This window comes from Gavia stellata, chromosome 2 (genome assembly GCF_030936135.1).
Source record: "Gavia stellata isolate bGavSte3 chromosome 2, bGavSte3.hap2, whole genome shotgun sequence".
NCBI classification, from domain to species: Eukaryota; Metazoa; Chordata; class Aves; order Gaviiformes; family Gaviidae; genus Gavia; species Gavia stellata.
Window position 1 is genome coordinate 53,989,229 of NC_082595.1, and position 21,961 is coordinate 54,011,189.

General features: G+C 41.9%; 1 protein-coding gene across 2 annotated transcripts in view; it reads right to left on the reverse strand.

The window, feature by feature from the left end:
• The window catches only part of NCOA7 (nuclear receptor coactivator 7), a 61,048-nt gene that overhangs the window by 34,142 nt on the left and 4,945 nt on the right, over positions 1 to 21,961 (reverse strand). For both annotated transcript variants that reach the window (XM_059828143.1, XM_059828135.1), the window contains exons 2-4: positions 2,950 to 3,029; positions 1,987 to 2,094; positions 484 to 585 (exon numbers count right to left, since the gene is read on the reverse strand). In XM_059828143.1, coding sequence (XP_059684126.1) covers positions 484 to 585; positions 1,987 to 2,094; positions 2,950 to 2,988 — 249 coding nt within the window. In that variant the 5' untranslated portion in view covers positions 2,989 to 3,029. The remainder of the gene's footprint in view (positions 1 to 483; positions 586 to 1,986; positions 2,095 to 2,949; positions 3,030 to 21,961) is intronic.

Sequence of the window (21,961 nt, forward strand, 5' to 3'; positions counted from 1 at the left end):
AAAGACTAAATCCAACAGTCTTGCTTATGTAAGACAAGTTTATATATGGGTACCACCATAATATGCTTATCTAGAAAGAAACTGACTGCTCAGACTAAACTAACAGCCTCCATGCTCAAGGATCCCAATGCAGGATCAAGGCTCTGGACTGCAGAGCACCATAGAAATCTCCAGGGTAAAACACTAATTCTTCATATTTAACTTTATATTCTTTAAAAACTACACACTACACCATTTTCAATCACTTTGATAGACTCTGAGCCCAACTGAACTTGTATTGGGTTTCTATACTCAGATAGAATTCCCTCAGTTTGCAATATTTTAAAGATACAGTAAATTTTGTAGCACAGCAAATTAAAATTAGTGTTACTCACACTACACACAAGGTCTGAACTGTAACCTCAAAAAACAGCTTTGAACCTCAGCTTCAGAATCTGAAATTATTTTGCGAGTTTAACACCAGTGAACCAATGTTTAACTTACAGGGAGTTTATCATATTCAGCATCTGATGATGAAGGAGAAACAGGCACAACAGGACTGAAAGAAGACAGCCTCACAGCGCTTGTTTCTGGCACAAAGAGAATCTAAATACAAACACAGATGTCAAAACAGTAAGACACAAGCTTCAAAAAGTTATTCATTATAAATACTACATTCTACTAGAAAGACAACCCAATATTGATCACTCGTGACTGCAATGCACTCGTTAAAAACTATTTATTCTAGAGTCATTCTTCATAGGTGGTGATGGTGGGGCACATGCAGGTCTAATTAATTACAGGACCTAGCTCTACATTTTGTTTTGCAGCACAGGCAAGAAAATAAAACATTTTCCACAGAGTGAAACCTCCTTTTTTCCCTAAAGTTACAATCCCAGATTGTCTTTCAACTATTGCAACTACAAAACAAGTAACTGTAAAACGCCTATTAACAGTCATTAACTTGTAACAGCAAACTCCAGTCCAAAATGAAGGCCACTGCTGAAGATGGGGGATTTTTAGTGCTAGAAGTTTAACACACTTCGCTATAGGTTTTCTGTTTCCAAAAACATACTTGCATCTCCAAATTTAAGAAAAAATTCTTTATACGAACCAGCATTTTAGCATCATGTACTACAATTAAAAGAAAAAACCCTTACACTAATATGAGTGTATATAAAAATATAACGCTTTGTTTGTACTTTCACATTCCCTCACAGTGAAGATCCCAGATTTTTGGTACTAAAATTGCAGTATGGCTTTGGACCTCCACCCCAAATAAAAACACAGAGTCATTTGTTGAAAGTGTCAGAGCAAAGAAAGATATTCCTAAAGTTAAAAAAATGTTCACAGTTTAAAGTAAAAATGTTCAGAAAAATAATACCATTTTGCTTAGAAGCATACCCAGCTTTTGTCTGCTAGGTATTCTTAGGCAAGTCACGCCATCTCTGTGCCTCAGTTTCCCCATCTGCAAATCTGGACACTTCAATCTCTTTATGTCCATGAAGAAGAAACAGAGATCTGCTCTTCATGAACCATGTGTTAGCCTTCACATTTGCATTTCCATTACCTGACTCTCCCAAAAACAGTCTGTTTCCATTTATTTCTCATCCTGCAGGAGACTGACTCATCCCCAACATAATGACAAAAAGCCATTTTCAACTACTGTATCTAACTCTCTAATTCTTTAATGTATTATATATGGCATTTATCTAGGCTTTCCAAGAACTGGACTCTCTTGCAAGAGCTACATTAGCCTCTTGAACTTCAGAGTCATCTTTAAGCTTTAGTGACAGCAAATAAGTAACAAAAGTCAGATATGGCAATTACAAAGCTCCCAACCCCCCAACTCCAGGTAATGATCTAGTGAGCTCCCCTTTGAGGGATTTAAATGACTGTCCATTATCCTTGTATCCAAGTACCTAAAAGATATGTGAAAGTAGTAAAAAGCTTTTAAATACATAGCAAATAATCAGGTTTCAGGTATAAAAAACATAAAAGATTTACCTGGCCTGGCACAATCGTCTGTGTGAAAAGCTTATTGAGCTCCACAAGCTTGTTTGGAGTGATGTTAAACTTTAATGCTATGCTGTTTATGGTGTCCTGATTTCCAGCCTAAAGAAAGAGTTGAAGCTTAAGATACCATAGTGAACACATTCAGCACACCAGCTGAACTAAAACCATCTAACAGACTGTTTGCAGGGAATAGATTTGATGATCTCAACACACCCTCTGTTTAACAGCTTACATGATAAGCCAGTATTGATAAAGAGAAAAAAAAAATATTCTCTCATACTATACGGTAGATAAAATGGAGAGGTGTTTCAAATGTCTCTCTCCTTTTCTCAGAAAACTTTAAAGCAGCACCACCTTATTTAGAACTGGTCTGGCAAGTGGGGAAAGGACACACACTGGAAGTTCATTACACCTTCAGCAGCTGCAGCACGTCAGGCATTTGCACTGTTCCCAGCTGGGACACTTGCCTTCCACAGTCACTCTGTGCAATGGAGGGTGGTGTTCAGGGACCTGGCCGGCTGACACAGAGACTTCCTGGGCAGACCCAGTCCACTGAGCCACCGCAGCAGCACACTGCCACCCTGCTCCAGCTTAAAGAGGTCTCACATCATCTCAGCACCAAGCACAGGCCAACTACTTGATGACCTAAGCAACACTGTGGAATGGAAGCATTTTTCAGAACAACAAAATCTATTACTCTACTAAAAAGCCACGGTGCCAAAGTAAAAACAGGACTGGCAGCTGTGAGGAGAGGCAGAGGACCTGGGTTGAACAGTGGTTCAGGACATGATATTCATCACACAATGATATTTGGAGCAATCCCTATTGAGATAGGTACAAACTGCAACCAGTATTCACTTAGTGCATTCAGTTTTGTGCCACTGGCTCCGTCTCAACCTCAACACCACCACTTTCAAAAAGCAGACATGAAACAAAGCACACACCAATACTTACAGTATATTCTATGGTACCATGAGGTTTCTGAGAAACCATTTTTTTCTCTTTCTTTTCATTGGTTTTGTTTTGATTGTCATCTAAAGAGAAAAAAAATTATTCAAGTAATTGACTTTCAAGATGTTTGCCCATCAACATGTTTTGAAAGAGATTTACAGGACATACAAATCGCAACTGTGAACAGAAACAGGAGGGGACATCAAAAATATCTATTAGGTCTTAAGATTGCATTACAAGGCAAGCAAAACTTCATCAAGTACAGCAGGTTTAGTAGTCATTCCAGAACTCTGCAAGAGTCACGTACACATGATACCATATCAATACAGAACTGCTCCCATGTTTTTCTCCATGATTCCTACACAATTCAGCTGTTGAATACAAGTTCTTTATGCGATGAGCTGCTAATCAACACTGAGGCAGAAACCAGCAGATGAATGTACGCACTGATACTAAATCAGTACGACCACAACAAATACTGGTTAATCACTACTTCACCACCAGTACATCATATTTATATACTATTTTAAACTCTGAAGGTAAAAGTATGCTAAGAGTCCTGCAGAACGTGCATGCATACAATATACAGTCAAGTATCAGAAAGCATAAAGCTTGTTCAGAAGACATTTTCCATCAGTTACAGTACGCAAAACTCACTGCACCTGCAGAAACCCTTGCAAGACCTGAAAGGCACACGTGAGCTCTCAGGAGCATGAGCAGGGTAACTATTTCCAATTCTTACCACAGCAGAGGGTAGGCAAAGCTGAGGATCAGGGAAGACACCTGCTGCCCAACAAACCCCAGCTCCCTGAAAGTGACGCTGGCCCGGAGGGCTCACCCACCGCACCCCGAGCCCAGACCTGCATACCTGGGGGGGACAAGGGTGGCGCGCAGCCCCAGCTCCAGGAGCGTGGTCGGGACGCAGAGAGGCCGTGCATGGCTGCCGCACTCAGCCAGCCAGTTTGCCCTCAGCCCTCAGCAAGGCAGGGCTGGGCCCGGCAAAGCCAGCAGCCAGGACTAGGAGCGGGGAGACACTGCCCTCCTGGGGGGATCGTTCCCACAGTCCAAGCTGGCAGCTCCAGAAAGAGGTCAGGGAGGAAAGGACAGGGAATGGCAGTGCAGGGCTTCTGGCTCACATTCAGGCTTTGCTGCAACCTTTGCTATTTCCAGAGAGCAAGAGGCAGATAGTAAACGAAGGGCGAGGACTCGCCTGCCTCACTGTAATGTACACAAGAAGAAAGGAGGGGCTCAGAAGCATGCTGCACCTGACCCTTCTGCCATCCCATCTCCACAGCGACATTAATGCTGGGGGCTGCCTCGGCATCCTCCAGAGGCTACACGGTCAGAGACCATCTCATTCAGTCAACAGAGACTCACAAGACCCCAGCCTGGTGCCTGCAGTTGAACATACGTCCAGGCGTTACTGCAGGGGTACCCCACCTACTACCTGCCAGCGATGCAGTCATGAGAAGCACCATGGTTAGCGATATAACAGATAGCAAAGACGTTTTTCCCACAACATAATAGAGGCAGAAAGCATGCAGGGACTAAACACACGCAATTTAGGTACATGTAGATAGTACACGTGGCATAAAGGACAGAGGTAGGAAGAGGAAGATCAGGACAATGCTGGCTTTTCCCGGATAGCATTTTGGAACAGAGCATCACTCAATGATCTCAGACATTTTGTCTCTGAGACTGGAGATCCGCAGTAAAACTTTTAAAATTAGCATTCTTGGTGCCTTTTTCTGACCATTTATATTTCCACCATTGTCACACCATCTTCCTCTGATCAAAGTCAAAGCAGTTTATTGTGAAGGATGGAAAAACAGGTAATGACAACATTAGCAGAGCACAGTATTAAACCATCAGAAACACAATGCCAATATGGCAGACAAAGAAGTGGCAAATAGCGGATGTTCCCTTAATCCATTATTCACATACAACTGCTGATATGGACATAATCCTGACTGAAGAAACTCCCCAACTAACAATGAGTGAGTTCACACTACTTTGTGCTACTTACTCAGGAGATACTACTTCAGTTACTTCAGGATAACTAGAATTATGTATCACACCCATGCAGGCAAACTACCTAAGCTGCCTGTAACCCATCACTGGAGAGAGACACGAAAGGTTTATAGGCAGACTTCATCCTCTGTTAAGTAATTTGGTCTAGCTGCAAAAAGTAGACAAGTTTTCAGATACATTAACTTTTGCTTAGCTCTGAAACAGCACACAAAGTAGGAAACAGCTAAGAACAATTACTTCATACTAACTAGATGTGCATCAGTAAGACCTTGGGGTGAGGGGGAAATAAAAATAAAGTAGCCCAGAGACATGTAGAGAGAGAGAGGGAAAGATTTTGTGCCTGCTGAATGTGAAAAAGTTTAAGTCTGTGTGTGGATGGAAGGAACAACAATATGCAATAAAAGCAGTTTCTCTGCAGAGCTTATAGTGTTTGGTATTAGCTAAACATTTTTCGTTCCAAAGCTTTGTCTTTGGAAGGTGGGATGGTGAGCGAGAGCTGGCCATGACAGCAACCACTATGCCACTGTGGCACAAGACCACCACAAAATACTCTAGCAATACAGACAACTTTCTCCTCTACAGTCTCGTTCCTGGGAGGGGATATTCCTCTCTCACACCTCTCTCTCGCCCTGTATTTCTCAGGTCCTCATAATTGCATTGGCTGCATAAGTTTGGAGACTAAAAAATACTATCTAGTGAAAAGTTATAACCGGAAATACTGTGTTGCAAGGAGAGATATAATACACTCTAGTTCTTGGGGGACAGGACTGTGGGTCTGTTCGTTTAGTAGGGTCTCCAACACAACCGTGGAGCAATACAGAAGAGTGAGATACTCACACATAGTTGACCCCCCAGAACTGTATAGACAAGTAAAAGAGAAAAAGTTCAAAAGACGAGCTGAGTTTAGACTAAACCATAATACTTTCCTTCTTTTGCCAATAAAGATTAATAAATCCTAAATAAGCCCAACAACTAGATAGCTGGCTTTTCTTTCATACCTACACGCAAGAGTATGTTGTATAGCCTGTTCAGCTACAGGCCAAAAGAAGCAGTCACAGTCTGTGAACCTACCTGCCTTCTGAAACCAAAATCTGACGCTTCTTGTTTGGATACTTTTTTCTTTTTTATTCCTTTTTTAAATCCCACCCAACAAGGCGTTCTGGACACTGTCCTTACAGTGAGCATAACTACTTGGCAGGCTTTGGCAACTCCAAACCACATTCTATCACTTGGAATAGTGGAAAGTCTTAACTAGCGTGTATTTTTAATTGTACATATAAAGCTTTAAAATCGTAAATTAAAAAATTCAGACCTTCAGAGGAAAAAATTCCAATGAATCCATTAAATCTGACAGGCACTGCTAACCCCACTTACTGTACATGTAGCGAGGCCAAGGTTACAAATTATGCTTTGCATAAATGGTTACAGTGGAGGGGGTGGAAAGCTTGGCAAAGCAAGCAAAACACAACATACTATTTCTCCAGTTCCCTTATCCTCTCTCACTTCTCCTTCAGGAAGCCAAACGTTTTCTGACGTGATCTGAAGGCAGCTGGCTCTAGTAGCAGTCCCAAAGGCACCCAGAGCACACACAGGCGCGATGGAGTCCTTGGTAACCACGTTTCTTTCAGACAGAACTAGATGGAAGAGCTGCACCTCTCCACAGGCTTTAAAATAAATGCCACCAGCTGCTTTTTGAACTTGGACATTTGTGGTGAAGTGACTCATGGTTCTGCCTCCCAAGTTTTCCTGCACTGCACATACACTGAAGATGGGATTGTACAACCATGAGAACTGACTAGGTGTTAATGCAAATTTGATCAGACTGCATTTTTAGTAAAAGGACAGTGGGTGGAGTGAACTTCTCTGTGATTTCAGGAAATATGTAAGATAAGAATTATGTAAAAATAGTAAAATTAATGAGCAACGAGAAGAAGAATGCCAAGTGAGAACAGGCAAGAAAATACAGGCCTATTGAAAATGGATAGGTCTAGAACAGAATTTTTTCTGCCCTTATTGATATATTTATATCTAACTCAGCTTCCTAGCAGACTGTTCATATTTCATTTTGCAATGCTATGGGAAACCTTACAAAAAAGAGTCACCTAGGAATAATTTGGAAAGCAACTATTGAAGGAGCATGACAAAGAGGTCAATCAGTTTATCATCCAAAAGACCTTGATGCATGATAGGAGAATTACACCTCTGCAATTATGTAAATAGCTGTAGAGTAGATCGAATAGGTCAAGAAGCATCAACAGAATCCCAGGCTGCTCACACTGACGTACGACATGCCACTGCAAGACGATACCATCACCACCAATGTTACAGACTAACCTACTGCCAGCCAAAATCAGTGGGAGATTTCGCAGTGCTGGTAGTGACAGCTGAACCTGCCTGACAGTTCCCGAGCCATCAGTTAGGCAGACGCCTGGTATCACTAGCAGGAATGCTGAAGTAAACAGGGGGCCAAAGGACTGACCGATTCCCACACGAGGTAAACAAACTCAGTAGCCTGAGAGAACAGAGGCAATGGCATACTTGGACCAAAAGTCCATTTTACTCATTAATCTCTGTCTTACCAAACACTTAGGGGGCATCTAAATAGAGAAATCTAGCCTCCTTGGCTTCTAGAAATCATGGATTTCCCACGGTAGAGGACCAGCATCCACTAAACAACCCCAAGCAACGCTACAGGCTTGGGGACAAGTGGCTGGAAAGCTGCCCTGCAGAAAAGGACCTGGGGGTGTTGATTGACAGCCGGCTGAAGATGAGCCAGCAGTGTGCCCAGGTGGCCAAGAAGGCCAACGGCATCCTGGCCTGTATCAGAAATAGTGTGGCCAGCAGGAGCAGGGAGGTGATGGTGCCCTGTACTCGGTGCTGGTGAGGCCGCACCTCCAATACTGTGTTCAGTTTTGGGCCCCTCACTACAAGAAGGACATTGAGGTGCTGGAGCGTGTCCAGAGAAGGGCAACGAAGCTGCTGAGGGGTCTGGAGCACAAGTCTTATGAGGAGGGGCTGAGGGAACTGGGGTTGTTCAGTCTGCAGAGGAAGAGGCTGAGGGGAGACCTTACTGCTCCTGAAAGGGAGTTGCAGAGAGGTGGGTGTTGGCCTCTTCTCCCAAGTGACGAGTGACAGGACAAGAGGAAATGGCCTCAAGTTGCACCGGGGAGGTTTAGACTGGATATTAGGAAAAATTTCTTTACTGAGAGAGTGGTGAGACACTGGAATAAGCTGCCCAGGGAAGTGGTGGAGTCACCCTCCCTGGAGGTGTTCAAGGAACGTGTGGACGAGGCATTGTGGGACATGGTTTAATGGGCATGGTGGTGTTAGTTGATGGTTGGACTTGATGATCTTACAGGTCTTTTCCAACCTTAGTGATTCTGTGATTCTGTAAACTGCTCAGTCCCTTCAAGACCTCCACACCGGTCCTATGCCAATGAACCACACAGTACCGTGATGTGCTACATAAAGTAGTGCTTCCTTTCTTGTACTTTATACTTGATTAACTTCACTGAGCTTCCTAATTAATGTTATTTTAAGGGTGGACAAATAGTCCTTATTCACCTTCTACATATCATTCACAATGTCACAGATTTCCAACATCTTCTTAGTTATTTCACTTTTTCGGGTGACTAATGCTAGCATACTTTAGACTCTTTCCTATTTCTCTGATCACACAGGCTGTCCTTCTCGTTAGTTTTTCTTCTCCTGCTATATCCTTTTTCAGATGAAGGAAAACCAAATGCAGATTTCAAGATGCAAAAAACCCATTAATTTGTACAATGACGTAATGAGGTTTTCCTTAAAAATATGACTTAAAAATACTAGTCATATTTTTCCACATTGCTGAGTACATCACTGCTGTTTTAGAACATTCCAGTCCTATGTCTCTATGACAGATTTGTTAGAAGAAATAAAACTATATTACTACAGTCTAGCCAAGCACCAGTGAAAACCTGAAGGGAGCTTACAAGAATCTGAAATGCAATAAATTTGTGGGAGAACAGTTATCACTTGGAGTAACCTAATCAGAGTACTGATAAGAAATTAAGCAAACAAGGCTTCCTGCGGTAGTTCCCTTATCAGTGAACAAGGCCTGATACCAACTATCTTGACAGAGGTGGAGTACAATAAGTATCACTTAAGTCATTCTAGAGAGACATAGAGACTTCAAGAATATGAAAGACCTGCTTGGGCTAGTAGAGGAGGAAGGAAGAAGACAAATCAGTTTATCTGAACAATTTTTTTCCATTTCTACTTTCTAGACTGACATTTTGATAACTTTCAGCAATGCCGTCATGTGCAGAGTTGTGTATAGGATGATTTAATTGTGTCTCCACAAGCACCCTTCTGGCTCTTCTTATGACTCTCAAAGTGAGCTGAACAGCGTTCACATTAAAATTACTTTTTTTAAATAAAAAGTCTTTCTTTCAGCTCCTGTCAAGCATGGGTGAACCCCACCACCACAGGGGCCTGATCCCTGTTTTGGGACACCCTCCACCCACTCTGACATCCCAGCACTTCCCAGAGGCTGCAGCAGCCTTCTAGGAAAAGACATTATCCCAGCCCCATTCCCTCCTTTAGCCAGCTGCAGCAGCTGGGGTGCACATCCATAAAAAGATTTTTTGGCCATCTGATCAGGCCTATCTCCCTGAGAAAAAGGCAGCAAGTTAGACAGAAACACTCCCTGTTCAGATTTGGGTAGCAGACTGCTACCATGTTAAAAGAGGAGAAGAAAAAAACCAAAACCGAACAAAAAAACCCACAACATCCCACCATCTCAGGTGTCTGTTTTTCTGTTCTGCTTCCCACTTTTCCCACAGCCTCCTGCCAAGCCCTCACCTTTACTTCTGCATATTTTTCCTCTACTGAATCATACTATCTGTTTGGCTTCCTCCTTCTCTACTGCTGAAGTCACTTGAAACAAAAAGGTAGCTGTCACCCATCATGACCACACTTGTGCTCCTTCATTAGTGAATCTTCTCCTGACACAGGAGAATAGCAATTCCCTGATCAATACAAATCCATGCACATGATTCTGAAATATCAACGCCTTGAACAACTTTTCTCTGTTCTCAATAAAAATTGATTGTGATTCTCCACTAGTTATTTTCCAAGCAAGTCTTTCAAAGGAATAAAGAGAACACCAGAAAATACAGGACCTCAACAAAACTGACAAAGAGTTCAAAGAACTGATATAAAAAAGGTAGTAGCTCCTTCTGCTATAAATGGAGAAGGTATTTTAAGGCACATTTAAATAAGAATTTGGCTACTGATATTCATGCAATATTCATATACTGCAGCTTCTACATGAAAAACTACAAATATTTTCAAGGAACTTATATTCTCTTTTTATTTACTCCTTCCTCCCCAAGATGTGGCTTTAGCTCCTTTGCAGAGGCACAAAGCGATGCTACACGTTACACGTTTAACAGTTTATTACCACCTGAATACGCTGCACCAAAATGCGAAGCAACCCTTTCCCACCACAGTCAAAGCAGCAGAGGACCCACTGCCATCCTTCCCCTGCAGCTGTGCGCAGGGCTGGAGGACAGACATCACCCACGCTTGGGCAATGGGATGTTTTTAGGCAATGGCACATGCAGAGGTACCTGAACGCCCAGAAAGCCCTCCAGCTGAACAAGGGCAAAGGACCTCCCTGCAGCAGCGTTCCTCCCACCAGGAACCTTGCAAGGAGACACTGTCCAGGGCACCAACACTGCCACTTTTTTGCTGGCACTTGAATAAGGTGGACATGAGCAGAAGACACAAGCCCTGCAGGGGCAGCGGGATGAGCGCTCACCAAGAGTGCCAAGCTCCAAGCACCAAAGCAGCTCTTGTGTTTAACATGGCAAGATGTGCGCTGCTGCATTCAAAGTTTCCTTTGTGAGGATCTGCTTGAAAAGTGAGAGAAAGAAAGATCTAGTTTAAAAGGTCCCTGAGGTTTAGGAAAAAGGAAAAAAAAAACAAAAAACCCCACTACTCAATTTCAGAGGGAAGTAGCTCATGCACTCCAACTGTCAAGAGGAAAATTTGACACATTATTGTAAAGAAACAGTGAGATGCAGCCAACAAACCAGTGCTTTAGCTCTAAATCTCAGCTGGAAAACAATATGGCAGTGGCTGAAATGTTCTGAATGTACTGAAACTAGCGTATTGCTGAAGCAGCATGTCACTGGGCACCCAGAAAGAAGCACTGAAGAGGGGTAACTAGAAGACTCTTTATATTGAACGCTACAGTCAGAAGGGAAGTTTAAAGGAGAGGATGCACAGTGCTGTGAGCAGGGAGGACGTGCAGAGGATGTCCAGTAAAGGCAAAGGCGAAGGGTTCCTGACATTTGCTCTAGGTGCTGTCTGAAGACATAGGAAGGATTGAGATCAATCAATAACATTGTATCAGACAAAAACCAGATGTACTTCTGCAGGTAGAGACCAGTACTTAAGAAATAGGTCATGTTTGCCAAAAGTGCAGCAAGCCTGTAGAGAAAGCCATTCTAGATGCACGTGCCTTGTTGACAGAGACTGCACAACCAATCCTCTGCTAACAGGGGATGCGGATGGGCAGAACAGCCCCTGCCTCCAGCTCCTGTGACACTTATCCTGGGAAAGGGACTCCCAGGGAGCTCTGTCCCACCTTTTTCCAGGTGCAAAGCAGCCTATCTGCAATGGGAATATTTGAGTCATGGGGAAGAAGGAAGGAGAGAACATGGAGATAGGGGTGGGAGGTCCTTGTAGCCAAAAATAGGTAAGACAAGGCTACTGTGAGAGGTAACAGGTTTCTGACAGATCAGTGAATACACGTAGAAAAATCAGAGAAGTCTTTGGGACCACGAACACACTTTTCAGGTCTGACAAGGATCAGGCTTTGCTGCTAAATACACATTAGGAACAAGTTAAGATATGTATCAGCTGGACAGAATAGCTCCCAGCTGCAATGATTGTATCTGTCTGTCTTTACCCTTAAGTAAACTGGTTACACATGCTTTTCTTTTGTGCTGGGGAAAATGTCTTACATTGTGCAAAAGTTTTGTGTCCTAAGCCTCTCTGAGATAGACTGGGTGCATGAGCAAACACCATCTTCAGCTGTCTGTGGATCAAAACAAAGATCACATTCCCTTTTGGGTTTGAGGCAGACCCATAACACACACTGTTTTTAAACAGCTAGTTAGATTTCAAGAAATAATTTTGTATGTCCATAGGGAATGTAATGTACAGAAATGCAATTATCCTGAGCATATCTCCAAAGGAGAGAGTGGTTCGTGTTTCAAGATGCAAAAGGAAAACCGGTGAGAAAAACCAATCTCATTTCTGCTAGTCACATTTTGGGGAACAGTTCATACAATTTTTAAACCAAGTCCCCATGATGCAACTGAAATGCTTCTGTAAGCAAAGTTCTTGCAGACACAACTGAACACCTCCTTACACAAGGCTGAAATACATATTGAAACTGAACAAAAACCTAACAGTTGTTAATCGTATTATTAAATCATACGTGGCTTTGCTCTTGGAGGAGATGTAACTGATGTTGAGATACCAACTGCTGCTTAATTTTGGGTAGGATTTGCCTAAGTGTCTGGGTCAGGTGTTCCAAGAGCAATTTAGGGTTCTGAAGTAACTGCATCCCTCTTGAAGATTTTACACTAGAGCATTCTGAAGTTTTATTCCTTGATTTATTGGAACTGACAGTTCACACTGCCATGCTGTAACACTACAAAGTGTTTGTTAAAACACCAAATGCAGGTAAAGAGTAGTGTCAAAACCAAAAGGGACAGCTCAGATGCCTGAAGTTCAACATAAGCTGTAGATCTGTAGACCTCTGTGACTTGTCCAAGACTGTACGATGGCAGCTGGGCAAAGAATTTCACTGCAGAGGTAGTCTTACTTCATATTATAAATCAGGTTAGTATTTTTAAATTTGTAGGAGATATATCGTTCCCAAATTTACGTTTGTTCAAGGCAGCTATGCAAATGAAAGGCAGAAATAAAAGCGGTACAGGAATTCAAAACCTAAACTGGGTAAAGCAATTTTCCTTGCACAAAAGGAGAATACTCTGGAGAATGGGGGGAAAAAAAAAAAAATGAGCACAGCTCTTAAATTAGAGGGTATTTAGAGCATATTAAGTAACTAAAAGTAACCGTATAACACCTTGAGCTCAAAAGCAGAGTCAATACTGCTTATGTAGAGGAAAGCGTTTACAGGATAAACCAAACTCTCCCATATGCAAATTCTTGAAAGAAAATGAAAGAATTGCACAACAAGAATCATTTGATTTGGGTTTAGGGGATGCAGTAGGAACAAAACCCACACAGCTACTGAATTGACTTCAGCGAAGGTGCAGTGGCCTAGGAAATCAGTTTGGTAGCTTACTTTTAAGCATAGCTTACTTAAGGCAGAAAAAAAGTTTTTGTGTAATGCAGTACAATTATACAAAGATATCCAGGATTGAAGTGTCAAAAGATTTATAAAGTTAGACCACAAAGACGTGTACAGCTTTTGTGCTCTGGATTCCTTCAATCTCACATTATTCAGCAGTGACAGTGACACCCAATTCTTCTTCAGGACAGATACAAGGGTATGGTTTCACGAGCCAAATTAATAGCTCCTAAGAGAAGAGGAGAGGAGCTGTTCTCACATCTCTTTCTACCTTGGACTCTGGCTCCCACCTGATCCCACAGAGGGAGCACTCAACTGAGAAAAATAATCAATTATCTCAATTTTTTTCTTTGTTGGTCTAGTGAGTTGACTCATCTTACCTTGTGGTCAGCTAAATGCCGCTGCCAGTTGAGAGGGAGGGAAAAAATGTAGTTCCGAGCAGGGGGAGGAAGCACAAGACCTCTCCATTCAGTGGCAGCAAGGTGTGAATTCACATTGTGGAACACCAAGCTCTTCATAGCACTCAGCTGTACTTCTAAACTATTGCCTAAGAAAACTATAGTCACCAGACACACGGATGTAGCCCAAATCTAGCCTGGGCCACTTTAAGGAAGAAATTTTAAAAAGAAAACCATTTTAGACACATGAAAACTACTTATTACTCTTAAAGATTGCGAGGGACAACCAGAAAGATTCAGATGGCAACGAATAAGTTGGCTGACAAGAGAGCAGTAAGGAGGAGTAACAGATATAAGAGGGAAGGAAGCTCTCATTAATTTTAAAATGGAGCATGACCAGTTTAGTCTCTATAAGGAATTATACTACCATTGCTATCTCTAAGGAATTATATGACTGTTACTATAGCAGAGAAGAAGATCCAAGATACAAGCAGCTCCTCTAGTACCATGAATAAACTGGTAATATAAGCATCATGGAATTACAAGCTATACCTCCTAACGGCAGAGTTAATCTTCCTCCTATTACCTTTTCATACATTTTATAGAGTGCTCTTCACCATGAATCACATTCATATGTGAAGTTTTAGCCTGAGCAACACTATTTCAAAATGCAACAGTGTACAATTTGGATCTATCCATATGATCGTATAAAAACAAGTTTTCAGTTCCTCACTTATGGGGAGCTTAATCTTTTGGACTATGCTTTAAAACAGTAAATAGTTTCCTAGCTTTAGTTTCTGTTCATCATACAATAATCTATTAACTCTCACCCCATCCCAACCTGCCGCAACCTCCCAGGGCAAGGTGGCATTTAACCAAGCTTGGTGTCAGCACTGAGGATGAGAGAGGAAAGGGAGGAACAGGACAGGGGGAGAATGAGGGGATGGGAATGAGGAACGGTAGGAGTGTCTGAAAAAACCAGCCCCAATCACAGCTACAGCAGTTGGGTGGTAGATCCAGGTCTTAACTATTCTTTCCTTTAGAAAAGGACAGTTAATTGTTTTCTCTCTTCATTATCAATCCTATGTCTGATATATGTTATCACAATTCTTTTTCTGAAGGTTGTCTTTAGTTCCCACTAATGCTGTCTGGATACAAAGACATGTGTGATAATTTCTACAGCCAGGTGTCCTGCACACTCCTGCATACAGACAAAGCAGTGGTGAAATAAAAGCAGATCTTATTACACAAAGCTCTACGTGTGACATTCAAAAGGAAATCCACAGAAAATTTCACATGCGAAAGTATTTACAAGTGCTCGCTCACATTTTGCATACATGATCTAACTATACTTACTGTAGAAGTACTTGTAACCATATATTTATTCTGGCCCTGAATAGTCGCAGGGAAATACTGACATGCCTGTAACAATAGAAATGATCATCATTTCTGTGACAGGAGCTTGTTCCCACATGCTCTGGATAACTACTTCATGGTGTCATCAAAACTGTGAACTCTTCCTGACCTACTTTTCATTTACTACTGATAACTGTCTCTCCCCACTGCTATTTCATCAACCTCCAACAGCCTGTGTAAGATGGACTTGGGAGCATGTTGTTCACCTGAGCTATCCACAAGACAGACCAAAGTCCTACTTCGCATCAGCACCACCTTAGACTAACGGTTGTCAGCAGCCAAATACAACATCTTCAGCTAATTGCTTTATCCTCCTTCAGAGCAAAAGTTTATGAACCACATTTATCAGCTATACAAAAGACAGCCTGCAAGCAATGGATGTCTGGCTACAATAACTACCAACTATCAGGGAAGTAATTACACAGTGTGCAGGTACACATGCTACCTTCAACCTGAGAAGTACAAATAACAGCAAAAGCAAAGATGCAGCAATAGGAACTTCAGCATGGGCTGCTACCAACTTGCTGGGTACGCTGGGTATGTACACAACAAGAACCCCAAAACTGCATTATTATATCCTCCAGATTCTTTGGCAACACTATCATCTAGTACCCCACTAGCATGACTAGCGTTATACAAATACACAATGTTAAGTCAGCCTTCCACAGAATACCAACTTGCCTAAGACAATTCACAGACTCAGCATCCAGAAACCTCCTCCCCATCCAGAGTTCAGCTTTACTCATATAAAAGAAATGCACAGACTCAAGATTAGAAGATGTTCATACCATCTGATGTCACTTCTTCCAGTTTCTAGGTCAAGACCATTCAATCTGCCCCAAGATCCCTGCATTTGACAGTCTACCTCTAAAATATCCTGCTCTCCTTGTGTATTTGTGTTATGTATATTTGAGAAAGGCCCTCTTGGGTGCACTGATAAAGCCAGGTGGAGCTGCAGGACAAAATTAATTTTGTGCTTTGCCAGACTTATCAGCCAGTGGGGTCTTAGCTGTCTTACCACATTGCAACAGTGATCACAGACTTAAGAGAAGTCTATGCCCCCAAAAAATAGCAAGGTGAATTGCATGAAAAAAACCAAAACAAATTACTCTCCCTAGTTTTCTTTAAAATCAGGGGGAAAAAACCCTCTACATTTTTCAGTTTGATAATGACAGTAATAAGGTATCTGGTAAGTGCTCCCCTGTATAGCATTTTTCCCCATTATTCACTGCATATGAAAGAGCTTTTCTGGCTAAGCTGGTCACCTGCAGATGTATACTCCACACAAGTGTTTGTGCTATCAACTCAGACTGGATCAAACCACACAGCATCGCTGAATTATGTCAATCTTTGAACGCACTACAGAAATACGCTGCATTACTGGGAACTGCAAGAAGAAAGCCACACGTATCCGTAGATCAGATAGATAAGGTCATTCTTATTTTCTGTCACTTGCCCAGACAAGCTGTTCAGACACCTGGTATCTAACTGTGTGGTCAGGAACCCAATTCTTATGCAAATTCTACATCCTGTTTTCAGTTACTGAAGAAAATCCAGGTACAGGAAGGAGAGCTTTCACACTGCCTTTCTTATGCAAAGATGGAGGTAAAAAGGGTGGGTGATTATTTCAAGAGATGAGGGGATGCAGAAAAAGAAGGTTCAGTGAATTTTTACTCACTTTGGGTGTAAGTAGGCTCAGGAGCATTTTGGAGATGGGTGGATGAAAAGCTGCTCACTGGTCTTTCTGTGGTCTGTCAGCATTACCTGTGAATCTCTTCCAGGTAACTGTCAGTACCTAAATGCATCTATCACAAAAGTACCAGCATAAAATTTCTGACTATCTACTACATCAGGACTCAAAGACAATACAGAGTGAGGAAAATCAGCCATCAACAGAGCAGGGCTGAGGGACGGAATACTTAAGCATCACAAAAGACAACATGTGCATTTTAGAAAACTGTTAACACTACACATGTTGTTTTCCTTCATTCATTTTGCTGCTCGAACACACAGCAGCTTGCCTGGGAAGGCTATGCCATGTCAGTCAACCAGGACGTCTCTTCAAATCACGTGCTGTACTGCCATGTCTATTGGGTGGTGATTACAAGGTCATAGGTTAAAAATACAGACGAAAATCACAAAGACTCTAAAGACATGGGACATATGCCCTATTTTCGTGTAAAGAGATGACATCAACATCTGATGTGTTGCTGACTGCCAGCACTTCATCATGCAGATCCTCAGGAGCCGTATAAACTGAGTTGCTCTTTTCTATATGCTGCTGATCCCAAGCGTGACCTGACAAGTCGCATCGCAGACATCACGACAGACTGATAAGACATGAAGAAACATCCATGTGGAAAGGTGGGACAGAGTGTTACAAAATAAGAGATCTGACTTAACTTTGTGTTATTATTTAAATGCAGGTGAAAGGAGTTTTGCTTTTCAGAGCATTTCGGTTAACTTCCAATAGTGTATTTCAAGCACAATATGGGAACTTGTTGAAGAAGAGAAATTAAAAGCCTGCCTTGAGGAAATGAGGCTTGAGTTACGCAGACTCCCTGAGAATGACTCCCTCATGTCTCTGCTTGGAGCCCAAAAGATTTGCAATATGATTTCAAATGCACTATATCACACTAATTATGTACTTGGCTTATGAATATTCCTGCCTTAAAGAGATAAGAATCTTACAAATGTAAACCTCATGTCTGAAACTACAAAGAGAATATTCTGCCTCTTCCCTGTGGGCAGAGATCCCCAGAGAGCTACAGGGAGTCACTGGGCAGGGGAGACAGAGTATGGCACTGATGCCCCCGGGGGCATGGGTCCTGGAAACCTGGGTGGGGGAAGAAGCAAAGGATCTAGTCTGCCTGGTCGATAGCCCTCCCAGGAAACGTTGAAGAGAACAAACCTGTAAGAGAGTCCAACCCTTTCCCCCAGGACAAGATACGCTACCAAAAATCACCTCCAAGGAGCTGCACATCCCCTGCAGGCACTCATGAGTAACTTCACAGCACACCCGTGCTCAACAAACACAAGACCCAACGTGCAGCTGGCACGACCTAGGAAAGTTCAGACTTCCCCAAACATGATGAGCCAGCAGATCCTGGAAGTGAAGGACTCGCTAACCATGTGGACATATTTCCCTTCATTATCCCCGGAACAAGTATGACAACTCTCTTCATTAATTCTCCCAGCACGCTTCCCTCTCCCCTCCTGCACACATACACTGCCACAGCGTCACAGTGCGCTATGTGACCAATGGCTCCACAGCTTTCCTCCCTTCCTCCGGGGGCCACTTTTCAGAGACGTGAAGTGCATCTGCATTTAAATATAATTAAGAATGTAAGTGCTCGCTCTTCCTGAAAATTCAGGTCCTGGGAAAACAGACAGCCCTTGGAAACACATCTGGTTCTTCCAGCAGTGACAACAGTTTTAGCTGATCAAACACCAGTCATCTCATTCCCTAGCCTGACCTTTGCAGAACAGATCACAAGACGTCACTATCTTAAATCTTACTTTGAGTAACTGCTATAGTAGAACGTAACTTTTAGAAAATATACAATCCTGGTATTTTTTCCCCAGTGACAGAAATTTCACTGTAACCCTTTTTAATTTTCTACCTCAATAATTATTGTCGCTCTTAAAAACGTATCCCTGATTTTTTTTTTTACCCTCAAAAACAGTTGTAACTGAAGGTGTCTCTCACAACTCCCTCTGGTCCCAAAAAATTTGCTTCCTCCCCAACCTGTGCTAAACAGAGCTTATAGTACATCAAGTCAGAAAATCTGAGTTAAGAGCAAAAACATCCCCTGTCCCAGCATCCTGGGTCCTGGAGGTTCTGAGAAGGATAACAAGGACAAGCAAAGCCATGAAACAGCTTACAGGTAACGAATACTGAAGTTCTTCAACCTGGAAAGGAAATTATGGAAGCGAGGTATTTTGTTAAGAGAAGAGAACAAAAAAACAATCATAGGAAGCTTGGAGATGGTGAGTAGGGATTGACTATTGAGTTTCTTCTACAAGAACTACAGCCACCAGGAGCAAGGCTGCTCTTCTTGCAAATGGTAGCAAAGCTTTTTACTCTTTAGCAAAAGAAATTGTAGAAACCTGCACAGGCCCAGGGAGAGACAAGGTAAGCATACAGAAGAACGCTCTCTAAATGCACAAACTACAAGCAGCTCAGAAGATCCCCAATAGCTGAAAATTGTCAGAGGACAGGAGAATATTAGTGCGGGTAATTTTACAAAATTCACTGGGTTCTTAATCTTCCCCAGACATCCAGGTGTGGCCTTTATGGGAGAACAAATGCTGCACTAAATGGGCCCTGGTCTGAAACAGCATGGCCATTCCTACAGCCCCTCTAGCACTTCTTCACCCTAGAATCACGGACAGCAGGCTTGGATGTAGTGGCTCAGCAGCAGTCACACCATAATTCCCATTACTCCTTTGCATAAAAATTCCAAGTACCTGCACTATTTTTTTTTTTCCTCCAGAGTGATGTTCTGCAAGTTTATGCTCAGGTAAATATGCACATCAAGTACCCCAAGTAATTTTTCAGAGTTAACAGGCCCCTCACCCTGGAAATCTTTGTTCTACAACCTACCTTTAAAACATGTAACTTGCCTATGCTCACATTACCAATCAATTCACATAACTCAGCATTGGTAACCTGTGCTGCTTACAATTCTTACAACTTGGTACAAATGTGATGGGTACTTTTTCCCCCCACCTATAAAAGCATTAAATCACACACAGCAAGCAACTGATCCCTTCAGAGCTAAACACACTTGTTCAGTCTTCCTACTGGAGGGAAGATACTGTCCAAATTTAAAACTCATGATGTTCTAGAATATAAACTCAAGGGCCTCACAAAATACTAGTACCTAGTATCAGCAACATAATTCTTACAAATGCAATTGGCCTTGATTGACTATTTGAAAATTAAAGGAAGAAATATAAAAATCTTGTATCAACCCTTTTTAAAGGCTTACTGAAGAAAAGCCACATCAGTGATCAAGAAGGTTCATCAAGAAACTCTTAGGACTCCTACAAGAAAAGCAGCTCTGCCAATTAAAAAAAGAGATTATATCTATAAAGCTGATGTTTACCTTAATTTCTAACTGCTTGAGTGGAGAAAATCATACCAGAGGATACAAATACATCAATTCTCCTTCTATATCCTTTCCTCCTTCCTGCTGCCCTGAAGCACACTAGAAAATTACTGAAAATTCAACTGCTAGCATTGCATAATGAGCTAAAATTATTGTTTGTTTCTCTTTTGTTCTTAACACAGTTAAGAAATCTCTTTAATTTTATGTTACTGGATACAGTTTTCGTGTTCTGTCCTTTCCCATTTCAATTCCCTCACTTCCAACTTGAAACGTACGTTAGTTTACTAACTATCAATGGCCAAGTTTACAATTTGGTTTTCTGTGTTGATATAGCTTCACTTCCATTTAACAGCAGACTTAAAAAAACGAGCTCAGCCTTCTGTCTTAACAATAGGTTTTGAGGCAAATTGTCAGGTGTTGATAGGCAATACCTACGGATTACATACAAAATACCACATTTCGCTTATTTGTGTCTTCTACTTAGTTTCACAACAAACACGAGCTTATCCATCAAGATGAAAATTAGAAGAGGATTCCACACATGGGAAGCTCAAGCAGCGTTAAGACATTTCCACCCAAATCTTCAGAAGTTCAGTGCTAATAGCATTATTTTTGGTACTTACTGCTCAGACCAAATTCTCCTGCCTGCGGATAAGGCATCCCTTCTGCGAGTGACAGTTTCCAGTAAACACCAATTAACAACCCAGCTTGAATATAACCTGGTGGCCTTAACACTGATCCACTGGGATTCGAGATCATTTATTCTTATTCCAAAACAAGTGATCCGAAACCAGCTGCTTTTCAGTCACTCGCCCACCTCACTCCTTCCACATGGTTTCAGCAACCAATGCTAATATACCAACTGCCTGAAGCTTCCGCACCAGCCACTGCCCACTACATCCAGTTTACACTTGTACGTAAGTTATTCCAAACCCCTTCTTATTCTGCGCAGGCAATTACAACTTCTTCCTATGCTGCTTTAATTTTATTTGAGATTTTGATACTGGAAGAAACAAATTATTTCGCTTTTCACCCCACACCCCCCTTATATCTACTCTCATTTTTGCTGTCTGAAGCCAACCTGAAACACAAAGGCTAAAGCAAGGTCTCAGAACTTGGGAAGATTCAGATCCTGTTCCTCTTACTGTTGTATTAAGCAACTTAACACACCACTGAGTAGTCCAGTTTGTAAATCATTTGGATTACTTAGAATACAGAGTACTTTGCTACACAAATAGGGCTGACCAAATCAAGTCCCCAGAGATTAGGGCTGATTACAGTTAGCTAATTACTAGCCAGTACTTATATGGATTTTCTTATTTTTTTAAATGTACTCTACCTTTTTATGACCAGCACCTTAATTAAGTCCTCAACTGCATCCTACTGTTGAATAAGTGTACCAGGTAGTACAAAAGACAAAAGCCAGGACTCATCAGCAGAAGGAAGTTTCAATTTTCAACTCAATATATACTGAAAAGTCCACTGCAGATTAAGCCTATTTAGCAAATGACCTAACTATTATGCAAAGAGGGTTCAGTAAGTGCCCCGCCTTTTTATTAAATTTATATTTTCTATAAATTTTCACTGCATTGCAAGCAACTTTCAACTTTGACACAGAGTAAGTACCACTGGTATCATGGGAGCTGCCTCTGCTGGTTCTGTGCCAGTCAGGGCAAATCTCA